Source organism: Sus scrofa, chromosome 15, assembly GCF_054392235.1.
Source record: "Sus scrofa isolate SSC_HxYL_T2T_F1_AM1 chromosome 15, Sscrofa_HxYL_maternal_Yorkshire_Landrace_v2.0, whole genome shotgun sequence".
NCBI classification, from domain to species: Eukaryota; Metazoa; Chordata; class Mammalia; order Artiodactyla; family Suidae; genus Sus; species Sus scrofa.
In genome coordinates, this window is record NC_139397.1 from 16,848,634 (window position 1) to 16,862,424 (window position 13,791).

The window sequence follows — 13,791 nt, forward strand, 5'->3', positions numbered from 1 at the left end:
AATAGAAAATGGGCAGAGTATCTAAATAGACATCTCTCCAAAGACAGACAGATGGCAAAAAAAAGCATATGAAAGATGCTCAACATCACTAATTTATTAGAGAAATGCAAATCAGAACTACAGTGAGGTATGATCTCATAGCAGTAAGAATGGCCATCATGAAAAAGTGTACAAATTTTTGTGGCTCATCAGTAATGAATCCAACTAGTATCATGAGGATGTGGGCTTGATCCCAGGCCTTTCTCAGTGGGTTAAGGATCTGACATTGCTATAGATCACAGGCTTGGCCTGAATCCCATGTTGCTGTGGATGTGGCATAGGCCGGCAGCTATAGCTTGGATTTGAGCCTAGACTGGGAACTTCCATATTCTGCAACTGTGGTCCTGAAAAGAAAAAAAAAAAAAAAAAAAGTCTACAAACAATAGATGCTGGAGAGGGTGTTAAAAAAAGGGGACCCTCCTGCGCTGTTGGTGGGAATGTAAATTACTGCAGGCTCCAGGGAGAACAGTATGGAGATTCCTTGAAAACTCCCATATGATCCAGCAATCCCACTTTCTGGGTGTATATCCAGAGAAAACTCAAAATTGAAAATATACATGCATCTCAATGTTCATTGCAGCACTATTTACAATAGCCAAGACATGGAAGCAACCTGTCCTTGTCTGTCAACATAGGAATGGATAAAGAAATATGGTACATATATAAACAATGGAATATTACTCAGCCATAAAAAAGAGTGAAATAATACCATTTGTATCAACACAGATGGACCTAGAGATTATCGTACTAAGTCAGAGAAAGAAAAATATCATATGAGGTCACTAATATATGGAACTAATAAAGAATTATACAGTAGAATCTGTTCACAAAACAAAATCGGTCTCAAAGATTCAAAACCAAACTTATTACCAAAGAGAAAATGTTGGGGAGAAGGATAAAATGGGGAGTTGGGATTGGCATATATACACTGCCATATATGGAATGGCTAAGTAACAAGGACCCACTGTATATATAGTACAGGAAAATCTATAATATTCTGTAGTGACCTATATGGGAGAAGAATCTGAAAAAAAATGGATATGTGTTTATGTATATGAGATTCACATTGCCATACAGTGAAAACTAAAAAACTTAATACAACATTCTAAGTCAACTGTACTCCAGTAAAATTAAAACAGATTTTTTTTAATAAAGAACCAGTTTTATGTGATTGTCTCTGTTGGAGGAAAAACACTCCTCTAAAGAATAAGATTATGTATCGGTTTTGTCTCCAGTTGCCTGTATTCTGTAGCCTATTCAAGTTTCATTTTATTCACACTGTCCTTCTCTGAAAAGTGTCTTTGAAGACAATATTATTAAATCACCCTCCCATTAAATTTTTTAAAGAGTGTTCTCCTTTAGAGACCAGTGAATATTACCCCATGAGTTACTTCTGGAATCTAGTTTGTGAGCTCCACTCTAAAATCTGTGAGGGCAAGGCTAGTGTGTGTTTTGTTCACCCCCAGATCTGATGTTCTAGTGTGGACTCATATCCAATAGGTAGCAGGTGCTTGATTAACATCGCTTTATTTAAACATTATTTTTCATTTTTTTATTTTAGCCACACCTGCAGCATGTGGAAGTTCCCAGGCCAGGGATCAAACCTGTACCACAATAGTGACCTGAGCCATTGCAGTGACATTGCCAGATCCTTAACCTGCCACATCACAAGGGAATTCCTCAGTATTTCTCCATGTGTGGTTTTCCATTTCATAAACTATAAGTGGAGCCAATTTATTACAGCTAATATTAAATGAGATCTAGGTATTACTGACACCAGAGTTTGGACTTCAACAATAGCTGGTACACACTGGAGATCAATTTATAAAACCCACCCTAACACTGATGGCTTTTGGAGGTTCATTTTTATTTTCTGTGGCTGCATTTGAAATGGACACAATTGTGCAAGCTTTTTGCTGGACTGACATTTTTGGAAGATGATGTAGATTCATTCTTACATTAAAAGTTCAGAAGTGATTCTGAACCACTGGCCTCCCTTGAAGTCTTATTACTTATTAAAATGCCATTTCTATTCACATTCTCTTTTTCTGTCTTGCCTCATTTTCAGTAACTACATTCTCTTTAGCAGATTCAGGCCTTTGAGAAGTAATTCATTCCTGCAGTGGGAGTTACAAGTTTTGGGGGCAGGTATGCTGCTGTTGGCTTAGATTTGTAGGGGGAGGAGGCACCTTTGGGGACATATATTAGTGCACCTTTCCCTATATATAGATAGAGCCACCCTAGGCTATCCCACATAGGAGTTAGCAGGCCTCTAGAGAAGGAGGATTTGTCATTTTTTTCATGCTTCTACTTCTTCTCAACTTTTTGCAGCTCATTTTTTTCTTGATTCCTGAATTCTAATCTTGGTCAGTGTGGGCTACGTGACTTACACAGACAATTGCTTTAGTTCTCTGTGCTTGTTTCTTCATCTACAAGATGAGCATAGAAGTGCCTTGTTAACCAGCATTGCCATACCTGGGCTATGCAGGTGTGTTAGTTTTCAGGGACTGCCATAATTGACCCAAACGGAAGGCAGGAATGTATTCTCACAGCTCTGGAGGAGGGAAGTCTGGGAGGAAGATGTCAGCAGGACCATCTCTCTTGCAAGGCATCAGGGAAGGGTCTGTTCCAGGTCTCTCTCCTATTAGGACTCATTTGTCCATTATATACACTATATACACAGAAAGGCAAAATGCACCTAACATACAAAAAATGGTTTTGTCTGAAAATGTCCAAACACACTAGCATACTACCTTTTGCAATTCTTTCCTTCTCACCTACTCCAAACTACTGGTCACAGAGGTGGTTTAACAATTCCAATTTCAAAAGACAATATTTCCTATGAATTTTAGCAAAAAGATGTTTACAAAGTGAAATTTTACTACCTCTACATTTAGCATATGTCGGGCATGTCTAAACATCTAGGTGGACTAAATGTTTCAAATAAGGACTTAATTTGTCCACTATATACAGAGCAGTCTCGAATAAACTGTGACATGTAACAGTTATAATCTCTAGCATAAGACCACCCCCCTTCTCTTCTCTCCCCCCTCCACCAACCCAGAGGGCTATAATGCTCACATTTTCAGGACACAAAATGTATAGGATGTATTAGTTTACTATCTCTATGTCTATCATGCACTGGCAACCTCTTTATCTAGAAGGACCAGATGTTGTAAATTAGGACTCATTTGTCCGTTATGTACACCATATGCACACAAAGTGAAACAAAATGCACGTAAAAAGAACAACGGTTAACCTTGCCTTGCTATAAACACTAGCATAGAGCTCTCTGCACTTCCTTCTCCTCCCCCGACCTTGAACCAGTGCACAAACACAATGCACTATTCAAAGAGGTGGTTTGGCCAACCGCCCTCCCCCCAAATAAACAATATTTCATATGAGTTTTAGCAAAAAGATATTTACAAAATGTCTTTTTACTATCTCTACTTTTAACATATGTCAGGCACTTCAAAAAATCTAGAAAGCCTAGATATTTCAAAAAAGTGCTTATTGTCATCTATATATAGAAGTGAGGAATAAAATGCACACACAAAACAATGGTTATAATATGGAAATGTCTTCTAAGTATGACCAGTCTGGCGCACAACCTTCTTCCTCCTTGAAGTCTTCCACTCCATGTCCTCTAACCCACGGAACAAAGGTGGATCTCTGTCACTCCTGATGTCACTTCAGAGGTGGTCAAACAATTCCATCTCAAAGTCATTTCCAGAAGACATTCCTTTTCTTTGATTTAAAAAAAAAAAAATCCAAAATGGGCATTTACAAGACATGTGATTTTCTAACTCTATCATACGGTGGCAACCTCTTTACAACTAGAAGGCCTAGGAGGCCTAGATGTAGCAAAAAGTTTCCTTCTGAAAGGTTGGGGGGAAAGTTGAGAGCAGCTTTTTCATATTATATACACAGGCCTCTCAACGGCCAATAAATCTTCCCAAAAGGAGGTGGGCACTTCCTATTGGCCACATGTGGTGCGTTATTCTGCCATTTCTATCTTCAAGGTCTCGGTAGAACAAGAGCCAGCGATGGCCCACTAACGTTCCACCCGTCGTCGATGCGGCTCCGCTCACCTTCCGGGCCGTAAAGGCCTTTGTCCGTCGTTTACCGGAGGAGGTGAGGTCTCGTCCAACCGGCACAGAGCGGCCAGCACAGGTCCCAAGCCCGCAGGGCTCCAAGGCCCAAGGGTGGCAGCCTTCTCGGGCCGTCGAGGCCCTAACGGCTCTCCGTGGCGTTCAAGTGGCTGCCATTCTTCTCGCCCTGCCACGCTGGACTCCCAAAGGCGATGTGGCAGAGGCTTCGCCTAAGCCCTGCAGCGCTGGGCCGAGAGACCCGGCGACCGGCTGGGCCCGGGCTTGCGGGGTCCGCCACCGTTTGGTTGCGGAGGTGGGGGCGGCGGAGAGGTTCGCTGCTACTCCAAGGCCTGGGCCATGGACGGCCGTGAGGACTCTGGGGCTCTGCAGGGCACAGGTCAGGCCTGTCCCAGAGCCCCCCTAGTTCACCGCCTCCCGAGGCCAGAGAGCCCCGAGGGCCCCGGGACAGAGGGCCGCGATCCACTTCTCACCGCGCTCTCCGCCGGAACTCACCGTAAGTGTGTTTTCTAGTGCCATTTCTATTCACATTCTCTTTTTCTGTCTTGCCTCATTTTCAGTAACTACATTCTCTTTAGCAGATTCAGGGCTTTGAGAAGTAATTCATTCCTGCAGTGGGAGTCACAAGTTTTGGGGGCAGGTATGCTGCTGTTGGCTTAGATTTGCAGGGGGAGGAGGCACCTTCGGGGACATATATTAGTGCACCTTTCCCTATATATAGATAGAGCCACCCTAGGCCATCCCACATAGAGTTAGCAGGCCTCTAGGGAAGGAGGATTTGCCATTTTTTTCATGCTTCTACTTCTTCTCAACTTTTTGCAGCTCATTTTGTCTGTGAGTCTTTCTCTTTTATAAATAAGTTCATTTGAATCATTTTTTTAGATTCCACATGTAAGCAATATCATATTATATTTGACTTCATTAAATATAATCTCTAGGTCCACCCACGTTGCTGCAAATGGCATAATTTCATTATTTTTATGGCTGAGTAATATTCCACATATCTTGTTTCATCCATCCATCTGTTGTTGGACATTTAGATTGCTTCCTTGTCTTGGCTATTGCAAATAGTACTGCAATGAACATTAGGATGCATGTATATTTTCAAATTAGAGTTTTCTCTGGATGTAGGCCCTGGAGTGGGTAACTGGATCATATGGTAGTTCTATATTTAGTTTTTTAAAGAACTTCGATAAAGTTCTCCGTAGTGGATGCACCAATTTACATTCCCACCAAGAGTATAGGAGGGTCCCCTTTCCTCTCAAACATTTATTGTTTGTAGACTTTTATTTTCAATGTATGGTTGTATAGCCATCATCACAACTTAATTTTATTTTACTTATTTATTTTCATTAAGACTTCTTTAATTTTTTAATATTTCCTTTGTGATTTTTGATTATTAAATTTTTTATTATACTTGATTTACAATGTTCTGTCAATTTCTGCTGTATGGCAAAGTGACCCAGTTATACATATATACACTTTTTCTCCATTATCCTCCATAATGGTCCATCACAAATAATTAGATTTAGTTCACTGAGCTATACAGCAGGATCTCATTGCTAATCCACTCCGAATGCAGTAGTTTGCATCTACTAAACCCTAACCCCAGTCTGTCCCACTCCCTCCCCATTGACAACCACAAGTCTGGTCTCCATGTCCATGAGTTGGTTTCTTTACTGTAGATAGGTTCCTTTCTGCCATATATTAGATTCCATATATAAGTGATATCATATGGTGTTTGTCTTTATCTTTCTGAATTACTTCCCTTAGTAAGAGAGTCTCTAGTCCCATCCATGTTTCTGCAAATGGTATTATTTTGATCTTTTTTTTTCTGGCCGAGTGGTATTCCATTGTGTATATACACAACATCTTCTTAATCCATTCATCTGTTGATAGACGTTTTGAGGGCTAAATAATATTCCACTATGCATGCATACACACACACACATTTATGTGTGTGTATAATCATATATTTACTTTATCCACTCAATCTGTCAGTGAACACATAGGTTATTTTCATATCTTGGCTTGTGCTAATAATGCTGCATTTAAAATGGGGGTGTAAGTATATCTCTGAGATAAAGATATAATTTCCTTTGGACATGAATATATACCCAGAGGGGAACTGCTGAATCATATCATGGTTCTATTTTTAACTTTTTGAGGAATCACCATCCTGTTTTCCATGTGGCTGTACCAATTTCTGGTCTAACCAACTGTGCATGAATGTTCTCTTTTTGTTCCAAATCTTCACCAACAGTAGTTATCTATCTCCTTTTTACTTTTATAACAGCCACTCTAACAGTGTGAGGTGATACCTCATTGTAGTTTGTGTTTTCACATTTTTGTTAAATTTCTGAAGTGTAGCATCCTATGGAAAGTATGCACATTAGAGTATGATTCCATGAATTTTCACATGTGGAACACAGCTCTGTAACCACCACCTACATGAAGAACTAGAACCTTACCAGCCCCCAGAGACATCCGCTGCCCGGTGGGCCCCTTTGTAGTTATCACTCTCTCTAAAAGTAACCTTATTCTGGGGGAGTCAGCCGTCTTGTGAACAGTTAAGGGCCAGCTGCTTTCTCCAGGGTCTGAAGGTGAGCCTGTGAGCTGAGTGGATGTTGGGTAGTGGAGCCCAGTATGGGAAGCTCAAAGAAGTTGGTGTGGAAGCTACAAGACTCCATGAAGACTGGATAATCAAGCATTGTTTTGGGGTCCCACAGGCTTCTTGGGAGTACTACACACTTTGATGCCTGTTGGAGATGAGAACCAAGAGGCTCCCAGAGAACCTGCAGAAACCGTGGCCGTGGAAGGAGGTAAATGGCACTTGGAGATGCAGAAAAACAAGGTTTATTCGGCACCAGTGCCGGCTCAGAGGAGTCAACTCCAGAGTCTGAGCACCGGGTCTTTGTTCTCAGCACCTTTTATACAATATAGGGTCTTGTTTCTCCCATGCAAGCAATCCTGAACCTCCTCATTCCTGGAGCAGACAATGTTCCTGCCGAAGAAACTGAGCAAGCAAGGTTATAGAAGCGAAACTGAGAAGCAATGCTTGGAGCACCATTAGCAGGGCTGCTGGCTTGAACATAGGGCACGTAGTTGCTACATAATTATGAGGAGGATGGACTGAGGCTGAGCAGAAGTGAAAAGGCATGGAAATGCTTTTTCAGGCAAGGCGGGGGTTAAGTCTCTTAGTTAAATCTCCCAGTTCACTTCCTTGTGGGGTTCTCCTCTAAGCTTTCCTTACATACTCTTTAAAATGCCTTTAGCCTGCTGTGAAGCAGCCTTGGTATCTTTGCCACTTAGAGATTTTTTCCACTTGTTTGTATGTAGTTAGCTTAAAGTGCGGAACGAAATTTATTTTTCTCTCCCTCCCCTTCTTCCTAGCATTTCCCCCTTTTCCTTTTTCTTTTCCTTTCTCCCATTTTAGTGTCTTCTCCTTTCTCTTGAGTTATACATGATATTTCAAAAGCTAGCCTATCTAGCAAGATCCTTTTTCTCTGATTAAAACAGCAACAACTGTGTGCTTGTTTGTGTGTGTGTGTGCAAGCACACACACTTGTGTCTTTTCCACACGTTTGTCTCATTTACTCCCAAGGTGTAAACTTGGAGACAAGGAAAAGCCAGGAAGCCCTCTGTTAATTAGTATATTGGTCTGTATGAACAAACTCTTCACTAAATGTCAAAAAATAAAGGTGTCAGGCTGCTCTCTAGGGAAAGGTTTTCCACGGAGTGCTAGGTCATAACTGAGCTGATGGCCTTTCATCAGTAAGTTGTGCCCAAGGCTCTACTTCCTTCTAGTCCTTTACAAGCCGTTCATGGAAACCACCTTAGGAGAGAACACGATGAAACTAACTGGCCAACAAAATTTGTTCTTGAACGACCTAGGGCTCAATCAGGGGACACGTGGCCAAGCTGGCTGGGTGAGTCTCTCCACTTTGGGGAGCCCACAGGGGGTGTGGGGTGGGGCTTCCATGGAGCAGGCACATGGGAGTCGTGGCTGCACCAGTGGGGCAACTAGGCATGCTCAGAAGCCCTGCAGGTGGGGTCTCTCCAGGTAGCCTGGGTTTTATGGCAGTGCGGAAGCCCAGAGGAGGAGTGGCCCCCGTTGGCCATGACCACCCCCAGCAGGCAGAGGAAGAGTTCTGAGGAGGGTAGCAGTCTCCATCCTTTGGGGCAACAGCGTGTCTGCTATGGAGAAAGGGTATCCAAGGGGCAACGACAGTAATTCTGGAAAGATGGGCCAGCATTTGGCCAACACACTCTGTTTCTGGAAGACCTGGGGTGCAATCAGGGGACACGCTTGGCCAGGCTGGCCGGAAACCCAGCAGGTGGCTCTCTGGAGGCATCGCGGGCATTACAGCTGCCAGGGAAGAGGAGCGGCCAGTGGCAGCCAGGACCACCACCAGCAGGCAGAGGAAGAGTTCTTGAGGAGGGAAGGGCTCTCCACCCCTTGGAAGGAGAAGGGAAGGAGGAGAAGGAAAAGTGAAGGGGGATGGCACCAGTTCTTCTGGAGAAACTGGCGATGAATAGAAGAACAGTTACTCACTTCTTTAACCCCAGGGGGAGGCGACCCGCGGAAAGTGGACTGGGAGACCCCCGCACCCCACCCCACACACTGGGGAGGCGTGGCTGTCAGGCTTGAGAGAGCACCCGGGGCGTAGTGGCCAGGGCCACAACCTTGGCCTGGGAAAGTTCTCAGAGGAGGTGTTAAATCAGAACGGTATCCACCAGCCTACACCGCAGACACAGCAACTTGGGATCCCACCCATGTCTGGGACCTGTACCCCCGCTTGTGGCAACACTGGATCCTTCACCCACGGAGCCAGGCCTGGGATCAAACCTGCATCCTCTCAGACACGATGTCAGGTTCTTACCCCACTGAGTCACCACAGGCACTTCTCCTTCACCTCATCATGATGGCTGCCTCTGTCAGTTGCTTGTGTGATTCCCTCCAATTGTAAAAGTGCTGTGCGCTGCCTCCCTTCCACTGTGAAAACAACCAGCCTGTGCCTGACGCCTAATGAGAGATGCCATCTCTAAATAAAGGTACTGACTGTTGGGCTCAGACTTCAGTAAGGAAAGGAAACAAAGTGCATGGAATTTATCAAGTTTAATTTTTCAAATGTAACCATTGTCATATTAGAATGTAAATCTTAAATGATAAAGCTTATTTCTAAGCATACTATTTATTTCAAAAGGGTTTTTTTTTAATGATACAAACATGGGCAAAATGTTGCTTTCAGCAATTTACAACTATTGGGAATTTAATTCTAGGAAAATAATATTACTATTTCCAACTAAAAGTCTGTATTGATGAACTGCATATACTTTCAAAGTTATAATGCAATAGTTATACAGAAAATAATATGTACTTGTCAGATTGTTGCGTAAGAGTTAGCAAAACTGTTTTGTGAAATGTGGCTTAAGGAAGCTTCAAACTGAGTTTGAAGATTAGTCTCTTCAGTACAATATTTCTTTCGCCACAGATGTGAAAGAACCCAAGCATTCTGTGAATATAGAAAAAGCCCCACATTTCTTGGTGTGTTCGTGGACCTGAAATACATTTAGATGGTAGAAGATAACTGGGGAGGAACTCACTTCAGTGCTCAGCAGGTAAAGTTTGAAGAGCCTCCCTGCAACCACCGGCCTCGGCGTAGTTCAGTTGAGGATCCCTCAGAGGGGATGGATGCGACCTGGCAGCTTGGGAGGCCTGAGTGGCAGGGATGGAGAGGTCGGCTCTAATACCCAGGCCCACTGCTGGGGAAGGGGCCATCAGGGCTTGGTGCTTGGTGCTCCTGGCTGGGAAAGGCCCCTTGTAGTGTGGGGGTTCTCAGGACCTCTTCCAGGGCCTGGAGCTCCTTGAACATCTCCACCATCTCCTGCTCTTGTCTGGTCTGCTTGACTCTCTCGTTCTCCAGGTCTTGGGCCAGAGAATCGAGTTCCTCCATCAAAATCAGGTTGATCCTCAGCATCTCTCTGTGGGTGTTAGTGAGGCCAGGTACATTGAATGACTCTGTCTCTAGCCTGGCATTCTCTAAGGATGCCTCCACCTCTGCATGCTCCTTTTGAGCAGCATGAATCTTGTCAATGAGTTGGCATTTCTCCTCAATCTGTGCAGCCAGTGTTTTTGCCAGCTGCTGTTCACGTCGCAGGTAAAGTCGACTTCGAACAGACTGAAGCAGTCGCAATGTAAAGAAGAGACCTACCACGAAGGGGATGATAACAGACCTGCACGCCACGGTCTCCCACTGGAGGTTCTGGATGGTGAACCAGGAACCAAAGCCGCTGGGCAGCAGCAACACCAGCCCCTCCCTCAGCTTCCCAAGGATCAGCCCGAAGCCAAGCTCCACAGAGGACGGCAGCCCCTCCATGGCACGGATCCAGCAAGGGGCTCTGCTCAGTTACCATGGATCCACCAGGCACAACGAACCCCAACATTCCACCTGGAACCCCACCAGCAACTGTCATCCTGGATTGGTCAGTTATCTGCTCAGTGTTGGGGGAGGGTGGCAGGGGAGAGATGGTAAGTAAAATGTGATTCTCACCCTCCAAAAAAAAAAAAAAAGTACCTTATTCTGAATTCTAAAGTGTTATTTATTTTTTTTGGCTTGGTTTGAGTTGTATTCCGTTTATGTATTTAAAGTGTAGTATAAAACATAAACACATTTACATTATGCCAATAAATCCTATATAGTCATAGCATGTAATTTTTATTACATAAAATTATACATAGTCATAGGATGGAAGTATGTGGCTGCTTTTGTTCAACACTGAGATTTAATCCATGCTGTTGCCTCTAGTGATACCCATTTATTCTGTAGTGGAGGAAGAATTTTCCCTCTACCCTTCTGAGCTCTTGGCTGAGATTCCTGTGATAAAAGGCTAATAAGAGAAAACAATTGTATTAACCTGTGTACCTCGGATATATATGGGTGGTACCAGGGAAAAAAGTAGTAACTCCCTCAGGTGGCTGAGATTTCAGAATTAAAAGCCCATCTTAATAAGGAAAGGAGAGGAGGATATAGGCCTCTTAGGGGGGAGTAAATTGTTTTTAGGAGGGGGAATGGGCCTTTGAAGAGTAGATGGGAGGTATGAGAGTTTGTCACAAAATTTGTTTCAATTTCTGGTCTCTCCTGTAGTAAGAGCCAATCTTGAAGAATAGATGGGAGGTAGGAGAGTTTGTGACAAAGTTTGTTTCCACTTCTGGTCTCTCCTGTAGTAAGAGCCAATCTTGAAGAATAGATGGGAGGTAGGAGAGTTTGTCACAAAGTTTGTTTCCACTTCTGGTCTCTCCTGTAGTAAGAGCCAATCTTCCCTGGTTGATGACACTCCCGGTGGGGGGTGGGGGGTTATAACAAGTGAGTTGTCTTTGGAAACTCTGCCTTTAGGCAGGTAGGGGAGTTTGGAGAAAGCCTCTCCCTGCCTTTGCTGTTTTGCCAGTGCCAACAGCTCAACATACTCAGCATACGAGATTGGCATGCTTTGGGGGTGGCAGGCCCTAAACTCCTAGGGTCCTAGTTTGGTGTGTCACATTCTGCCACTCTTCAGTTCCAGCTGCTGTAAGATATTCCAGTGTAGCCTTGCTATTTTATTAGTAAAATGCTACTGTCCTCCGTAGAGTTATATCATATGATATTTGTCTCTTTCTTTCTGACTTACTTCCCTTAGTATGAGAGGCTCTGATTCCATCCATGTTGCTGCAAACGGCATTATTTGGATCTTTTTTATGGCTGAACAGTATACCATTGTGTATAGGTAGCACATCTTCTTAATCTATACATCTGTCGATGGACTCTTAGGTTGTATTGGCTATTATGAATAGTGCTGCAGTGAACATAGGGGTGTTGCCAAAGCAGTCCTTAGAAACAAATACCAAGCAGGAGACATAACTCTCCCAGACCTCAGACAATGTTACACAGCTACAGTAACCAAGACAGTGTGATATTGGTACAAAAACAGACATATGGACCAATGGAACAGAACAGAGAACCCCAAAATAAACCCAGAGCCCTTGGTCAATTAATCTTTGACAAAGGAGGCAAGAACATAAAATGGGGAAAAGATAGTGTCTTCAACAAGTGGTGCTGGGAAAACTGGACAGCTGCATGTAAATCAGTGAAGCTACAACACACCCTCGTGCCATGCACAAAAATAAACTCAGAATGCCTCAGAGACTTAAACAAAAGACAAGACACCATAAAACTCCTAGAAGAGAACATAGGCAAAACATTCTCTGACATCAACCTTACAAATGTTTTCTGAGGTCAGTCTCCCAAAGCAAAAGAAGTAAAAACAAGAATGAACCAATGGGACCTACTCAAACTGACAAGCTTTTGCACAGCAAAGGAAACCAGGAGAAAACCAAAAAGACAGTCTCTGGAATGGGAGAACATAGTTTCAAATGACGCAGTCCACAAGGGCTTAATCTCTAAAGTATACAAACAACTTATAAAGCTCAACAGCAAACAAACAAACCAACAACACAGTTGAAAAATGGGCAAAAGACCTGAATAGACATTTCTCTGAAGAAGACATACCAGTGGCCTACAGGTACATGAAAAATTGCTGAAAGTCACTGATTATTAAAGCAATGCAAATCGAAACCACCATGAGTTACACTTCACAGCAGTCAGAATGGCCATCATTAACAAGCCAACAAATAACAAATGCTGGAGAGGGTGTGGAGAAAAGGGAACCCTCCTGCACTGTTGGTGGGAAAGTAAATGGGTACAACCACTATGGAAAATAGTATGGAGGTACCTCAGAAAACTATAGAAGTACCATATGACCCAGAAATCCCACTTCTGGGCATATATCCAGACAAAACTTTCATTGAAAAAGATACACGCACCCCTATGTTCGTTGTACCATATTTTAGATTTCACAAGTAAGTGATATCACAGGGGACTTGTTTTTCTCTTTCTGACTTACTTCACTGAGTGTGATAATCTCTAGTTGCATCCATGTTGCTGAGAATGGCATTATTTTCTTCTTTTTTAAGGCTGGTTCATATTCTCTTCTATATATGTACCATATCTTCTTTATCTATTCATCTGTGGATGGACCTGTAGGTTGTTTCCATGTCTTGGCTATTGTGAACAGTGCTGCTATGGACATAGGGTGCATCTTTTCCAACTCTTGTTTTGTCCAGATAGCTTCTCAGGCATGGGCTTCCTCTATCATATGATAATTCTGTTTTTAGTTTCTGCGGAACCTCCATAGTTTTCTCTATAGTTGTTGAACCCACTTACATTCCTACCAACACTGTAGAAGATTTCTCTTTCCTCCACACCCACTTTAGCATTTATGGTGTGTAGACTTTTTGATGGTATCCCTTCTGGCTGTTGTGAGGTGGTGCTTCCTTTTCATTTTGCTTTGCTATGATTGGTGTGATAAAATGTTTTGCTTATGTTCTCTTCTAGGGGATTTATGGTGTAATGCCTTATATTTAAGTCTTCAAGTCATTGTGGGTTTGTGTGTGTGTGTGTGTGTGATGTGTGTAGTGTGCTAACTTCATGGATTTAGGTGTGGCTATTCAGCTTTCCCAACATCACTTGCTGAAGAGACTGTCTTTTGGCCATTGTATATTCTTTTCTGCATTGTTGAAGATGAACTGATCAGGTATGTGTGGATT

At 43.1% G+C, this 13,791-nt stretch overlaps 1 protein-coding gene across 8 annotated transcripts in view; it reads left to right on the forward strand.

Annotated features, from left to right (window-relative positions):
- Positions 1–13,791, forward strand: part of LOC106506169 (uncharacterized) — a 241,299-nt gene that overhangs the window by 126,904 nt on the left and 100,604 nt on the right. For 2 of the 8 annotated variants that reach the window (XR_014829046.1, XR_014829047.1), the window contains exons 2-5: positions 4,062–4,644; positions 6,878–6,970; positions 9,644–9,770; positions 10,310–10,634. The exons of 1 other annotated variant lie outside the window; for it this stretch is intronic. Coding sequence is in view for 2 of the 7 variants with exons in the window: in XM_084998665.1 (XP_084854791.1) it covers positions 4,488–4,644; positions 6,878–6,970; positions 7,114–7,184 (321 nt within the window). In the remaining 5 variants the exon portion in view is untranslated. Of the gene's footprint in view, positions 1–4,061; positions 4,645–6,877; positions 6,971–7,113; positions 10,735–13,791 lie in introns of those variants that run through there. 5 more of the 8 variants (XR_014829050.1, XM_084998665.1, XR_014829048.1 and 2 more) reach the window with 5 other exon arrangements.